General features: G+C 41.2%; 1 protein-coding gene across 6 annotated transcripts in view; it reads left to right on the forward strand.

Annotated features, from left to right (window-relative positions):
• Positions 1–1,619: 1,619 nt before the first annotated feature.
• Positions 1,620–13,636, forward strand: part of HPS3 (HPS3 biogenesis of lysosomal organelles complex 2 subunit 1) — a 42,634-nt gene continuing 30,617 nt past the window's right edge. For 3 of the 6 annotated variants that reach the window (XR_005582486.2, XR_012519121.1, XM_074405480.1), the window contains exons 1-2: positions 1,620–1,962; positions 12,785–13,276. Coding sequence is in view for 4 of the 6 variants with exons in the window: in XM_074405480.1 (XP_074261581.1) it covers positions 1,746–1,962; positions 12,785–13,276 (709 nt within the window). In the remaining 2 variants the exon portion in view is untranslated. Of the gene's footprint in view, positions 1,963–1,990; positions 2,158–12,784; positions 13,277–13,636 lie in introns of those variants that run through there. The other 3 variants (XM_039480170.2, XM_074405478.1, XM_074405479.1) reach the window with 2 other exon arrangements.

A 13,636-nucleotide genomic window follows, 5' to 3' on the forward strand; every position in this document is an offset into this window, starting at 1 on the left:
TGAAATGTCTATTGTTTAAACCACCCAGACTGTGGTGGTATGCGCCTGTAGTCCCTGCTAATCTGGAGGCAGCCCTTGCAAACAAATACAACCTCCCATTAGGAATTGATTATGTGCCATTGCTGCCCCTGTATTTGTGACAGGACTACAAGTGGGCAGCTCCTGCTCACAGCTCCTGACAAACATGGAAACCAGATACGTGCCCCACTTTCCATTTCATAGCATATCATTTCCCAAAAAAACTTAGATGAGTCAGATGCAGTGATTATAATAAGGGAAAGACACTATCTCTAGGAAGGACTGGGGTTCCAGACTTGGAGCAAATCTCATTGCTTTCTCCAGAATAGATATTCTTTTTATACAGGTGAAATTACATTAAAGTTAATATCAGTCTTCAGTCTTCATTAGGAGAAAACTGAATTAGGAGAATTCAGTCTTGAAGGAGAAAACCCAAAAAGAATAATATGGCAGATATTTGTGGAAAGAAACCTTTTTTGCAACTGATTATGATATTTGCTCTCAAGTAGTGTATCCAGAACAAATAACTTGTGGACTATTAGTCTGGTTGTTTTCTACGGCGCCTTCTGTGATTTTTCAGCGCTAGTTCCTAACCTGAGCTACCTCCATGTCTACTTCTCTGTCTCACTGACTTTGACGAACCTGTTGTCTCCCATTACTTAGAAGTACTTTATTCATCTGAAGGGCCTAGGAAAGGGAGATAAATTTAACTTCAATCCAATCACACCTAATTTACAAATTCTTGAAATAAAGGGCTCATGAGGGTGACTGAACTGGAAACTGACTGAAGAAAATTTTGCACTTTCATTTATGTCCCTGTGTGCCGAAATAAAACAGCATCCCTCAATCCATGCTAACACATATATTTTCTAGGTGAATTAGAAAAAGTTATACTACTTGTTTCATCTAAATTTGTTTAAAACAAGAGGGAAAGTGTTGCAATTGTGAACTCTACGTTGAGATGTCAGTAATAGATCATTTACTGCATAGTCTTAGGAGCACTAGACTGAGAGTCAGGGGATTTCTCTCCTAGTTCTTCTGTCCTCTGGGGTTCAAACTAATCTTTTGTCAAATGCCTACAAGATGATGTCCACGGATTCTTTCATTCAACAAATAGGGCTTTTTGCCAAGGACGTTCAAGGCTTTGTTCTTTCCAGCCAAACTATTCCAGAATTTCCAGTATTTCTGAGCAACTCTTCGTGTGTAGCCCCGAGTTGCATCCCATTTCAGTTTTTGCAACTCCGTCCTCCAGAAGTTCAGGGGCTACTGAAGAGACAGGAATAACGCTCCTAAAAGTAAGTACGAAATGTTACAAGATAGATGATGAATTGTCAGAACGTACTCAAAAGCCAAAACATCCTGCCTGGCCTGAAGCAGTAAAAGACGAAGGGCAGGACCCAGCAGTCCCCGCACTCACCAAACGCGGAGCGCAGAGAGGTGGTGAGCTCCGGGCGGCGGCGTGGGCAGCGCGGAGACCGAAAACACTGCAGCGCGCGAGCGCGGGCGGGGCGGGGCGGGGCGGGGCGGGCGCCACCGCTTTCCCCGGCCCGCCACGCCCAGCGGCGGCCTCTTTAAGCAGCGGAGCCGCAGGCGGGGCCAGCTGGCGCTCACGTGACTCGGCGCTGCTAGCTCGCTCGCGGAAGTGGTCCTACCTCTGCGGCCGGCGCGGGGTCTCCGGGCGCCCTCCGGGGCGGGCGGACTGGGCCATCCGGCTTCCGGCCGCCGGGATGGTGCAGCTGTACAACCTGCACCCGTTCGGGTCGCAGCAGGTAGTGCCCTGCAAGCTGGAGCCGGAGCGGTTCTGCGGCGGGGGGCGTGACGCGCTTTTCGTGGCCGCGGGCTGCAAGGTGGAGGCGTTCACCGTGGCCGGCCAGGAGCTGTGCCAGCCGCGCTGCGCCTTCTCCACGCTGGGCCGGGTGCTGCGCCTGGCTTACAGCGAGGCGGGTGAGTAAGCGGGAGAGCCGGCGGCCGCCTGGGGCCCGGCTTGGGGCCTCCTCCTAGCGGACCGAGCCTCCGGGCTGCAGTTCTAGCCGGGGATGGGACTTCTTGCTTCCCGGAACGTGCCGGGTGGTCTTCCTGGGTCTGGCTGCTGATGGCTTGAGGTCGCGTTGAGCTCTGCGGTTGTCGCGGCAGGCATAGGTATGAGCTTACTTCTGTGGGGGCGCAGACGCTGGCGTCTCTTCATCTTCCTTTATGGCAGAAAGGCCTCTGGCTGGGTTTCACTCATCTTGGATACTTAAGCAAACAACAACAGAAAACTTCAGTGCAGAAGATTTCAAAGACTTACCAAAAACGTAGGAATAGGGAGACTAGTGCTGTATCCTGAACCTCCAAGTACCCCCAGCTTAAACAATTATCCCAACTCATGGCCAGTCCCTTCACATCTACACCTCCAGCCACTTCCGGTCGGTTTTTGAAAGCTGACATTATGTGTTGATTTTTTTGTTTTATTTATTTTGTTTTATTTGAGACAGAGGCTTGCTCTTGTTGCCCGGGCTGGAGTGCAAGGGCGCGATCTCGGTTTACCGCAACCTTTCACTCCTAGGTTCAAGCGATTCTCCTGTCAGCCTCCGAAGTAGCTGGGATTATAGGCATGCGCCACCACGCCTGCCTAATCCTGTATTTTTAGTAGAGACGGGGTTTCTCCATGTTGGTCAGGCTGGTCTCGAACTCCCGACCTCAGGTGATCTGCCTGCTTCGGCCTCCCAAAGTGTTGGGATTACAGGCGTGAGCCACCGCGCCCGGCCATATATTGATTTTTAAATGTACATAAGTAGAACTCAAGTTTTAGACTGCCCCCTTCTCTTTCCCTAAACAGCTGTAAGAGTAATCATTACTCTTTCCCACCAGAAATGTGAAGCAATACCAACGAAATACCACGTGGGTAAACCGTATTTTAGAAAAATCCAGTATTTAAAACTAGGTGCCTTTCAGATTACAGAAGCATTTACCATAGAATTTCTGTAACTAATACACTTACCTTTGATTCATACTTTATAAGATGGGTGTAAAGTGCAGTATTTACCGTGCAGAAGCTGATGGCTGTGGTATTAATGGAGAGCTTGAACCTGGAAGATTGGAGATGACTCTCTAATTCCTACTTCGCAGCTGGTTCGGTGTGAGTTTATAGAATCCTTGTGGTTTAAGTTTGTGTTTAAAAAAAAAAAAAAAGTTGAATTAATATGTCAGTGATATCCAGATGCTAGGATTTTGTGGATCAATTAAAAACTGTGGGGCAGCCATACATAGATAGTGTCTGTCAAATGAATACATATACAGGCATACCTTGTTTTTTTGCACTGCACTTTGCTGTACTTTGCAGATACTGCGGTTTTTTTTAACAGATAGAAAGTTTGTGGCAACCCATGTGGAGCAAATCTACCAGTTCCATTTTTCACACTGCATGTGCTAATATCTCTGTGTCACATTTCGGTAATTCTTGGCAATAGTCCAAACTTTTTCCTTATTATATCTGTTATGGTGAACAGCAATCTTTGATGTTACTATTGTAATAGTTTTGAGATGCCATGAACTGCACCCATATAAGATTAACTTAATTGATACGTGTTGTATGTGTTCTGACTACTGCTCTGATTGTCTCTGCCTCTCCTGGGGCTTCCCTGTTCCCTGAGACACAACAATATTGAAATCAGGCCAATTAACAACCCTGCAATGTCTTCTAAGTGTTCAAGTGAAACTTGCATGTCTCTCACTTTAAATCAAAAGCTGGAAATGGTTAAGCTTAGTGAGGAAGGAAGGCATGTCGGAAGCTGAGATAGGCCACTCTGTAGGCCTCTTGCACCAAGCACTTAGCCAAGTTGTGACTGCAAAGGAAAAGTTCTTGAAATTAAAAGTGTTACTCCAGTGAACACAAATGATTAGAAAGCCTTATTCCTGATGGGAGAAAACTGGTTCTTGGTAGAAGATCAAACCAGCCATAATGCTCCCTTAAGCCTGTGCTTACTCCAGAGCAAGGCCCTCTCTTCAATTCTGTGAAGGCTGAGCGGTAAGGAAGCTGCAGAAGAAAAGTTTAAAACTAGCAGAGCTCAGCTCATGGTATTTAAGGGAAGAAGCTTTCTCCGTAATATAAAAATGCAAGGTGAAGTAGCAAGTGATGATGTAGAATCTGCAGCAAGTTATCCAGAAGTCTAGAAGATCTAGTTAAGATGATTTGATGGAGGCAGCTATGCTAAGCAACAGATTTTCAATGTAGATAAAACAGTCTTAAATTGGAAGAAGATGTCAGCTAGGTAGGACTTTCTTGGATAGAGAGGAAAAAATAAGTCAGCCTGACTTTAAAGAACAGGCTGACTCTTGTTAGAAGGGTAATGCAGCTGGTGACTAAGTTGAGGCCAGTGCTCATTTACCATTCTGAAAATCATAGGGCCCTTTTAAAAATTATGCTACATCTACTCTGCCTGTGCTTTAGAAGTGAAACAAGCCTGGATGACAGCACAGCTGTTACAGCGTTGTTTACTGAATATTTTAAGCCCACTGTTTTGATCTACTGCTCAGAAAACAAGATTCCTTTCAATTGCTGCACATTGACGATGCACCTAGTTCCCCACAGTCTCTGATGTGGAAGAAGGAGATTCATGTTGTTTTCATACCTGCTAACACAGCATCCATTCTGCAGCCCATGGATCAAGTAGTAATTTTGACTTTCAAGTCTCATTATTAAAGAAGTGCATTTGGTAAGGCTATAACTGCCACAGTAGCGATTCTTCTGATGGATTCGGGCAAAATAAATTGAAAACCATCTGAAAAGATCTCACCCATTCTAGATACCATTAAAACCATTCAGGGTTCATAGAAGGAGGTCAGATACCAACATTAACAGAAACTTGGAAGTAGTCAATTCCACCCCTCATGGATGACTTTGAGGGGTTCAAGACTTCAGTGGATGACATAACAGTAGAGGTAGTAGAAATAGCAAGAAAGCTAGAATTAAAAGTGGACTCTGAAGATGTGTTGGAATTCCTGCAATCTTATGATCAAACTTGAATGAATGAGTTGCTTCTTATGGATGAACAAAGAAAGTGGTTTCTTGAAATGGAATCTGTTTCTGTTCAAGATGCTGTGAACATTGTCGAAATGACAACAAATGATTTAGAATATTCCATAAACTTAGTTGATAGAGCAGTTGACAAGGTCTGAGAAGATTGTCTTTAATTTTGAAGTTCTACTGTAGGTAAAATGCTATCAAATAGCATTGCATGCTACAGAGAAATATTTTGTGAATGGAAGTGTCAGTTGATGGAGCAAACTTCATCGTTGTCTTATTTTAAGGATTTGCCACAGTCATCCCAGCTTCCAGTGACCACCACCCTGATCAGTCAGCAGCCATCAGCATTGGCTGGCGCAAGGCCCTTCACCAGCAAAAAGATTATGTCACTAAAGGTTTGGATGATTGCTAGCATTTTTTAGCAATAAAGTATTTTTAGTTAAGGTACATACATTCTTTTGTTTTTTGTTTTTTTTTTTTTAGATATAATGCAATTTCACACCTAATAGACTATAATCTAGTTCGAATGTAACTTTTATGTGCACTAGGAAACCAAAAAATTTACGTGATTCTTTTTATTGCATTATTTGCTTTATTGCAATGGTCTGAAAGCAATCCTCCAATATCTCTGGGATATGCCTGTGTTTAAAAGAGAAAAAAATGAAAAGCCCTACTATTTACTGTCATCATTTATAAAAGAAAAAGAAAACTTAGCACCAAACACTGGATATCTTTAGCTTTGTGAGCAACTTACTCTGCTGTCATTTTTTTTTTTTTTTTTTTTTTTTTTGCCTAATGACAACGTCGGGGGGCCTGCACTGGGCCACAGACCTATTTCCTTTCAGCAGGAATATTCCAATTTTGGTATTTCTTATAAAATCTGTCTTTAAGAGTCATACCTGTTACAATATTGGTAGTTTTCTCTGTGCTCCCCCTTTTAAGGCAAAAGAGTTCTTACCTTCAAGAGTTCTATTGAGTTGCAGACTCACCAGTTTCAACGTGTGTGTGTGTGTGTGTGTGTGTGTCAGAGAGAGAGAGAGACAGAGAAAGGCAGACAGACAGGCATACACACAGACACAATATGTTTACATGATTTGCCTCATTCTTCCAAGTGGATGTTTATTTTAGAATTTGAAGTGGCAGGTGTTACGTAAACTTCTAACTTTCTCGCCTGTCAGATCCTTGGATGGCCACTACGTATGCATATGAGTTACTTGGGGAGTTTTAAAAAATCCCCATGCCTGGGCCACACCCTCAATACAGTAAGAGTTTCCATGGAGTGAGACCAGCATTGGGGAGAGTGAGTTATTTAGCCAGGATTGAGAACCGCTGACCTGGAGCTGCACTGGCTGCAGGAAGCTGCGAGTAGCGTTGTAACCTCATTAACGAGGCCTTGAAGAATAAAGATGTTTTTATAATCCAGTTGGCTGCCTTACAGCAGGTTCAGGAGTCATGTGAGATGGAATTAGCATCACGGGTCCTGTAGCTTAAGGGAAAGTTTCAGTCCATAGCTTGAACTTCGACCCCTGGGTACAGCTTCAATTAATCGCCCCATAAATGAACATAAATAGGGCTGACTTTGGTTATGCTGATATCCAAATAACTTGTTTTCCACTTCTCAGCTTTTCACTTTTGGCCCCTTCCTTCCATTCACAGTAACTAGGATGTGAGGATTCCTGCTCAGTGCCCAGCGTCCTCCTCTATAGCGAGTCTCCTCATCCAAAATGGAAAGAATCTTACGTCAGCCATCTGTATTTACTCAAAATGCTTTTCAGGTCTCAAGCAGAAAACGTTTTCAGGTTAAAAAAAAATCTCAAATTAGCTGATAGTTGTTTTTAAAATAAAATTGGGGGGGTATTAGGGAGAAAATAGGTAGAAATTTTGAAGGATAGGGGTCCCTGATATTATCAATAAGGGAAAATTACTCTAGGCTTTGTGTGTGATATGGGTTGGCTGTGTCCCTACCTAAAGTGTCATCTTGAATTGTAATCCTCATAATTCCCACGTGTCAAGGGTGGGAACAGGTGGAGGTAATTTGATCATGGGAGCAATTTCCCCTATGCTGTTCTCATGAAGATCTGATGGTTTTTAAGTGTCTGGCATTTCCCCTGCTCACACTCTCTGTCCTGCCACCCTGTGAAGAGGTACCTTCTGCCATGATTATGAGTTTCCTGAGGTCTCCCTAGCCATGTGGAATTGTAAGTCAATTAGACCTTTTTTCTTTATTACCTGATCTCAGGTATTTGCTTATGGTAATAATGTAAAAAGGGACTAATGCAGTGTGTAAAGCAAAGAAGAGGAGAGACATAAAAACAGCCCACTCCTGAAAGAGAAAGACCTGATGGCCAGGGTCAAGTGCTGTGTGGCGACCTTTGGTGGTAGACACTTGCTAATGGGGTATCTAGTGGTGGTGGGACATAGAGGATACAAGACCACAAGGCTGTCATTGCCTGGCCTTTAGCACAAGTATACTAAACCAGCCTCAGCCCATCTACCCTCCCCAAGCCCTAATTTCTCTCAATTTTCCTGAAGTCTTTTTTTTTTTTTTTTTTTTTTGAGACGGAGTTTCGCTCTTGTTACCCAGGCTGGAGTGCAATGGCGCGATCTCGGCTCACCGCAACCTCCGCCTCCTGGGTTCAAGCAATTCTCCTGCCTCAGCCTCCTGAGTAGCTGGGATTATAGGCACGCACCACCATGCCCAGCTCATTTTTTGTATTTTTAGTAGAGACGGGGTTTCACCTTGTTGACCAGGATGGTCTCGATCTCTCAACCTCGTGATCCACCCGCCTCGGCCTCCCAAAGTGCTGGGATTACAGGCTTGAGCCACCGCGCCCGGCCAATTTTCCTGAAGTCTTAAAACATATTTTGATGCCTTATAAATTATTTCTGCCTTCTAATGTCAATTCTGTCATAGCAGTACAACCTTTAATCTGGTATTACCGTTAGCCATGTTTGTGATCTTGCTATAAAAGGGAAAGTTTACTTATTTTAAAAAATCAATCATTCTAAGCTCATGAATAGAAATGGGAATGATTTTTCAGTTTACTTAATAAAGACAGAAGCTGAGCCTAGACTACATGATGAAACCCTGTTTATACATATAAATATATACACACACGTACAAAAATCAGCCAGGTGTGGTGGGTCACACCTGTAGTTCCAGCTACTTGAGAGGCAGACGTAGAAGGAGCACTTAAGCGCCGGAGGTGGAGGTTGCAGTGAGCCAAGACAACGTGGGCAACAGAGCAAGACACTGTCTAAGAAAATTTTTTAAAGGTAAAATGAGGCACTGTACACATAGTGCTTAAAAATATCTAGTTCCCTTCTCTTGTAAAGGGTTATAACTTCCACAGACTGTAGACTTGTTGCTCTCTTCTATCAGTTTGGGAAACAGCATTATTGGGCAAAGAGCATAAACTTTTGAGCTAAACAGATCCAGGTTTGAGTCCTAGTTTCCTAATTTGTTGGTTGCGTTGCCTTAGGCAAGTTATTTTGCTTGTCTGTGCTTCAGATTCCTGATGTATAAAATGAGGAGGGAGATATATATGTATCTTGAAGGTCTGTTGTGAGGATTAGCTGAAGGAACTCTAAAGCTCTGATCATAAGGATTGTCAGGTAGGCACACTTAGCAAGTGCTGGATTATTTAAAGACCAAGTCATTAATCTGGAAAAACACAAGACCACATGGGCATTATCTACAATTTGCAGACTATCAACATTAGTTAATAGATGAATTTTTTTTAGATGAAATTGACATGTATAGGTACATGAATAAAAAGGTTTATTGTAATTAAATATTCTTAGTTTTAAAATTTATTTACTAACTTGAATAATGTACCGAAAGTATAGGCAACAGAAGAAAAATAGGTAAACTGGACTTTATCACAATTAAAGATTTGTATATCAAAAGACTCGTCAACAGATTGAAAAGATAACATGGAATGTGAGAAAATATTTGCAAATTATATAATCTCATAAGGGATTAATGTATAGAATATATAAATAAAGAACTCTTACAACTCAGCAACCACCAAAAAAAAAAAAAAACTTGATTAAAAAATGGGCTAAGGACTTAAATAGACATTTCTCCAAAGAAGAAGATATGTAAATGTCAAAAAACGTATGAAAAGATGCTCAACATCACTATCGTTAGGGAAATGCAAATTCAAACCACAGTGAGATAGCACCTCACACCCATTAGGATGCCTGTTATCAAAAAACAAACAAACAAAAAACAAATTAGCAAGCGTTAGGAAGAATTTGGGGAAATTGGACCCCTTCTACATTGCGGATAGGGATCTCAAATAACACAGCCTCTGTGGAAAACAATATGGCCATTTCTCAAAACGTTAAACGTAGAATTACCATATGATCCAGCAATTCCACTTCTGGGTGTATACCCAAAAGGACTGAAAACAGGGACTTGAATGGATACATGTATACCAATGTTTGTAGCAACTATATTCCCAAGAGCCAAACGGTGGAAACAGTCCAAGGATCCATTGACAGGTTAGTGAGTAAATAAATTGTATAAACTTATGGTAGACTATTATTTGGCTTTTAAAAGCAATGAAATTCTGTTGCATGCCACAACCTGGATAAATCTTGAAGAAATTATTCTAAGTGATATATAAGCCAGACACAAAAAGAAAAATACTATATGGTTCAACTTATATGAAGTACCTGGAGTAGTCAAATTCATAGAGATAGAAAGTACCATGGTGGTCTTGTCCTGGGGAGAGGGAGGAATAGGAAGTTATTGTTTAATGGGTACAGAGTTTTTTAGTAGATGAAAAAGTTACAGAGATGGATGGTAGTGATGGTTACACAGCAATGAGAAGATACCAGTGCCACTGATCTGTAGACTTAAAAATGGTGAAAATAGTACATTTTATGTTTTTTGTATTATACTATAATTTAAAATTTTATAATTTGTTTACTGGGAGAATTTTAGGAAGATGGAGGCCTCAACTTTATCCCGACGCTGTCCAAACTGCTTCTCTGTAAAAGTGAACAAACTTAGGGCACCTGTAGGATCTCTAGGCATTCTACCAAGATTCCAGGGACAGAACAGGTTCAGGCTGCATGTCTGTGGAGAAAGACATGCTACCTCTAGAAGAGAAAGCTCCCTCCAGGAGAAAGCTTGCTACCTCTAGAAGACAGGATCATTTTGGAGGAGCCAGCCTGGTCAGCCCAGTGAATGTCCACAGAAAGGGGCAGCACCTGCTTGCTTGCCTCATAAGTACATGAGAAGTCAATGTAATGGCAGGATTTCAATTTCAATTCATTGGAAAAGGGCCGATTTGCTTAATAGTGTTAATATAATAGAGTCTACATTTGGAAGAATTGAAGTTAGATCCTCTGACTTATCTCCTTCCTTACTCACAAAATTCTAAAGATTAAAAAAATGTGTTTTTTTAAATCCTTAGATTTAATCCACTAAAATAGAAGGAAATGTAGGGGGCATATTTATGTAATTTGGAGGACATGGATAGGAACTCAGAAGGCAAAGAGGAAACGATACTTATAGGACTAAATAAAAATGTTAAGGTAAAAGATGCCATCAGCAAAGTCAAAATCAGACAATAGACTGTGCAAAACTATTTACTATTTATGGATGACAAAAGGTTAACATCCCTTTTAAGCAGAGAGCTACAGTTCCATGATAAGAAAAGCAAATCAGCAGCTTGGTAAAAATTGGACAACATGCAGAAGAGAAACTATACATGGCTGATAAACATAGGAAAAGATGGCCAGCTTTATAAAGAGATCTGGGAAATGCAAATTATAATGACCATGAAAGTCCATGTTTGTCCCATTGTGTAGAGTCAGTCCTAGTAAGAATATGAGGAAGCAGGCATGTGTAAGCAGTCCTGCTGGTGACATGAATTTCTATTATCTAACTGATAGTAATCTGACAATATTGAAATTTACATGTCCTTTGGCCCAACATTCTTGCTTTTGGGAATCTGTACCATTAAAATAAATCCCCCAGTAAATAAATATATAGATACAGGCCTGTGTATTACCATGAAGCATAGTGGCAAAAAAAAAAAAAAAAAGCAAACAAACAAAAATCCTGGACATATATTTGAATGTTAATCAGTAGGGGAATTGTTGAATAAATTATGCCTATGTATATATGGGATGTTGAACATACTGAAAAGGATGTTAGATATCCATGTATCAGCCTAGAGGGAGAGAAAAAAGACAAAATCACACTCTGTGATCTCTGTTTATAAGAGAGAAAGGTGTTCAAAGGCACATACCAGGCTGCATGTTAACATTGGGTCTTCAGAGGGGAGATCATTATGCTTTTCATTTTGCATCTCTTTACCACTTTACCCTTTTTTTAAATTTTATTTTAGGTTTTGGGATACACGTGAAGAACATGCAAGATTGTTGCATAGATACACGCATGGCAGTGAGATTTGCTGCCTTCCTCCCCTTCACCTATATCTGGCATTTCTCCCCATGCTCTCTCTCCCCAACTCCCCACCCCGCACTGTCCCTCCCCTATGTCCCCCCAACAGACCCCAGTGTGTAGTGCTCCCCTCCCTGTGTCCATGTGTTCTCATTGTTCAACACCCGCCTATGAGTGAGAATATGCGGTGTTTGATTTTCTGTTCTTGTGTCAGTTTGCTGAGAATGATGGTTTCCAGGTTCATCCATGTCCCTACAAAGGACACGAACTCATCATTTTTGATGGCTGCATAATATTCCATGGTGTATATGTGCCACATTTTCCCTGTCCAGTCTATCATCGATGGGCATTTGGATTGGTTCCAAGTCTTTGCTATTGTAAACAGTGTTGCAGTGAACATTTGTGTGCATGTGTCCTTATAGTAGAATGATTTATAATCCTTTGGATAGATACCCTTTATACACTTTATCCTTTTGACTTCTCATGACCAATGTATGTTACTTTTATAAGTTAAAACTTACACAATCAGCAATTTAGAGAAAATTAACTTGGATTTGTATTTTGTTTGCATTTCCAACTTTATTGTGTTTCTCAGACTTGTGATTTGTTGGAAGGAGAGGGTTTGAAGTCTAAGTTCAACGCCTGCAAGTTCCTGAATGTATACCTAATTTTAATGTCACAGTAGTAGTGAACTCTGTCAGTTAGAGCTTGGTTGGAACTACAGATTTAGAGCTCCAGTGAACACTTAATATAATGAATAAAATGTTATGTGGACAATTAATGGGATGTCTTAAGACACTAAAATGGGGAGAGATTGCATTTTAGAATCTCAAAGCCTAATGTCAGTATGTCAGCTAAAAATATACCTAAAATTTTGTTACTTAGGGTTTTATTCTATTCAATCTTTTTTTTTTTTTTTTTTTTTTTTTTTGAGCTGGAGTTTCACTCTTATTGCCCAGGCTGGAATGCAGTCATATGATCTCTGCTCACCACAACCTCTGCCTCCTGGTTTCAAGCGATTCTCCTGCCTCAGCCTCCTGAGTAGCTGGCATTACAGGCATATGCCAGTAATCCACACTTGACTAATTTTGTGTTTTTAGTAGAGATGGGGTTTCTCTCTGTTTATCAGCCTGGTCTCAAACTCCCGACCTCAGATGATCTGCCTGCCTTGGCCTCCCAAAGTGTTGGGATTACAGGCGCGAGCCACTGCTCCCGGCCTCTATTCAATTTTTAATTCAACCATTTGTGTTAGAATTCATTAATAGTACTGATGTCAGCAAGGGAGGTGGTTGTATTTCTAATCACAAATTCTAAGTATAATCTTTATTTCTTCTCAGGAGATTATCTGGTAGCAATTGAAGAGAAAAACAAAGCTACATTTCTACGTGCTTATGTGAACTGGAGACATAAAAGAACTGAAAACTCTCGTGTGTGTATCCGAATGATTGGGCATAATGTGGAGGGACCCTTCAGCGGAGCTTTCAGAGACCAGATGTATATTGTTGAAATGCCACTTTCAGAGGCCCCCTTGTGCATTTCCTGTTGCCCTGTGAAAGGAGACCTTCTTGTTGGCTGCAGAAATAAATTAGTCTTATTTAGTTTGAAGTACCAGATCATTGATGAGGAATTCTCACTATTGGACTTTGAGTGTTCTTTAGTTATACACATAGATAATATCACTCCTGTCGAAATTTCTTTTTGTGTTGGATATGTTGCTGTCATGTCAGACTTAGAAGTCTTAATCCTAAAACTGGAGTCAGGCCCTAAAAATGGAGAGAGAGTTCACCACCATCCACGTAAGACCAACGATCAAATGAGACAGGCAGAAGGTAAATAATGAATTTGACTTGCTTTCCTTTTTAGGAATAGGGAAAACCTTCACCTTTGGCAGTCTGAAGGGCAGTGGAATATATTAGGCCTGATCATGTTATTTATAGATTTCATTATTCCTAGTTCGTGGGATTTGGGTTTATGATCTGGCTGTTCATGTCTTACTTTGTGGCATGTAAATATATTTGTCAGTGGAAGTAATGGAACAACCACTGCTAGATGAGGGATTTCTAGTCCTGGTCCTCATATTGACTAGCTGAATGACCTTGGGTTAATTTTACCATCTCTGAGTTTCAATATCCTCATGTGTAAAATGGGGAAGATAATACCTATCCTATTGTACTTTATCAGTTGTTATG

This window comes from Saimiri boliviensis, chromosome 9 (assembly GCF_048565385.1).
Source record: "Saimiri boliviensis isolate mSaiBol1 chromosome 9, mSaiBol1.pri, whole genome shotgun sequence".
Taxonomy (NCBI): Eukaryota; Metazoa; Chordata; class Mammalia; order Primates; family Cebidae; genus Saimiri; species Saimiri boliviensis.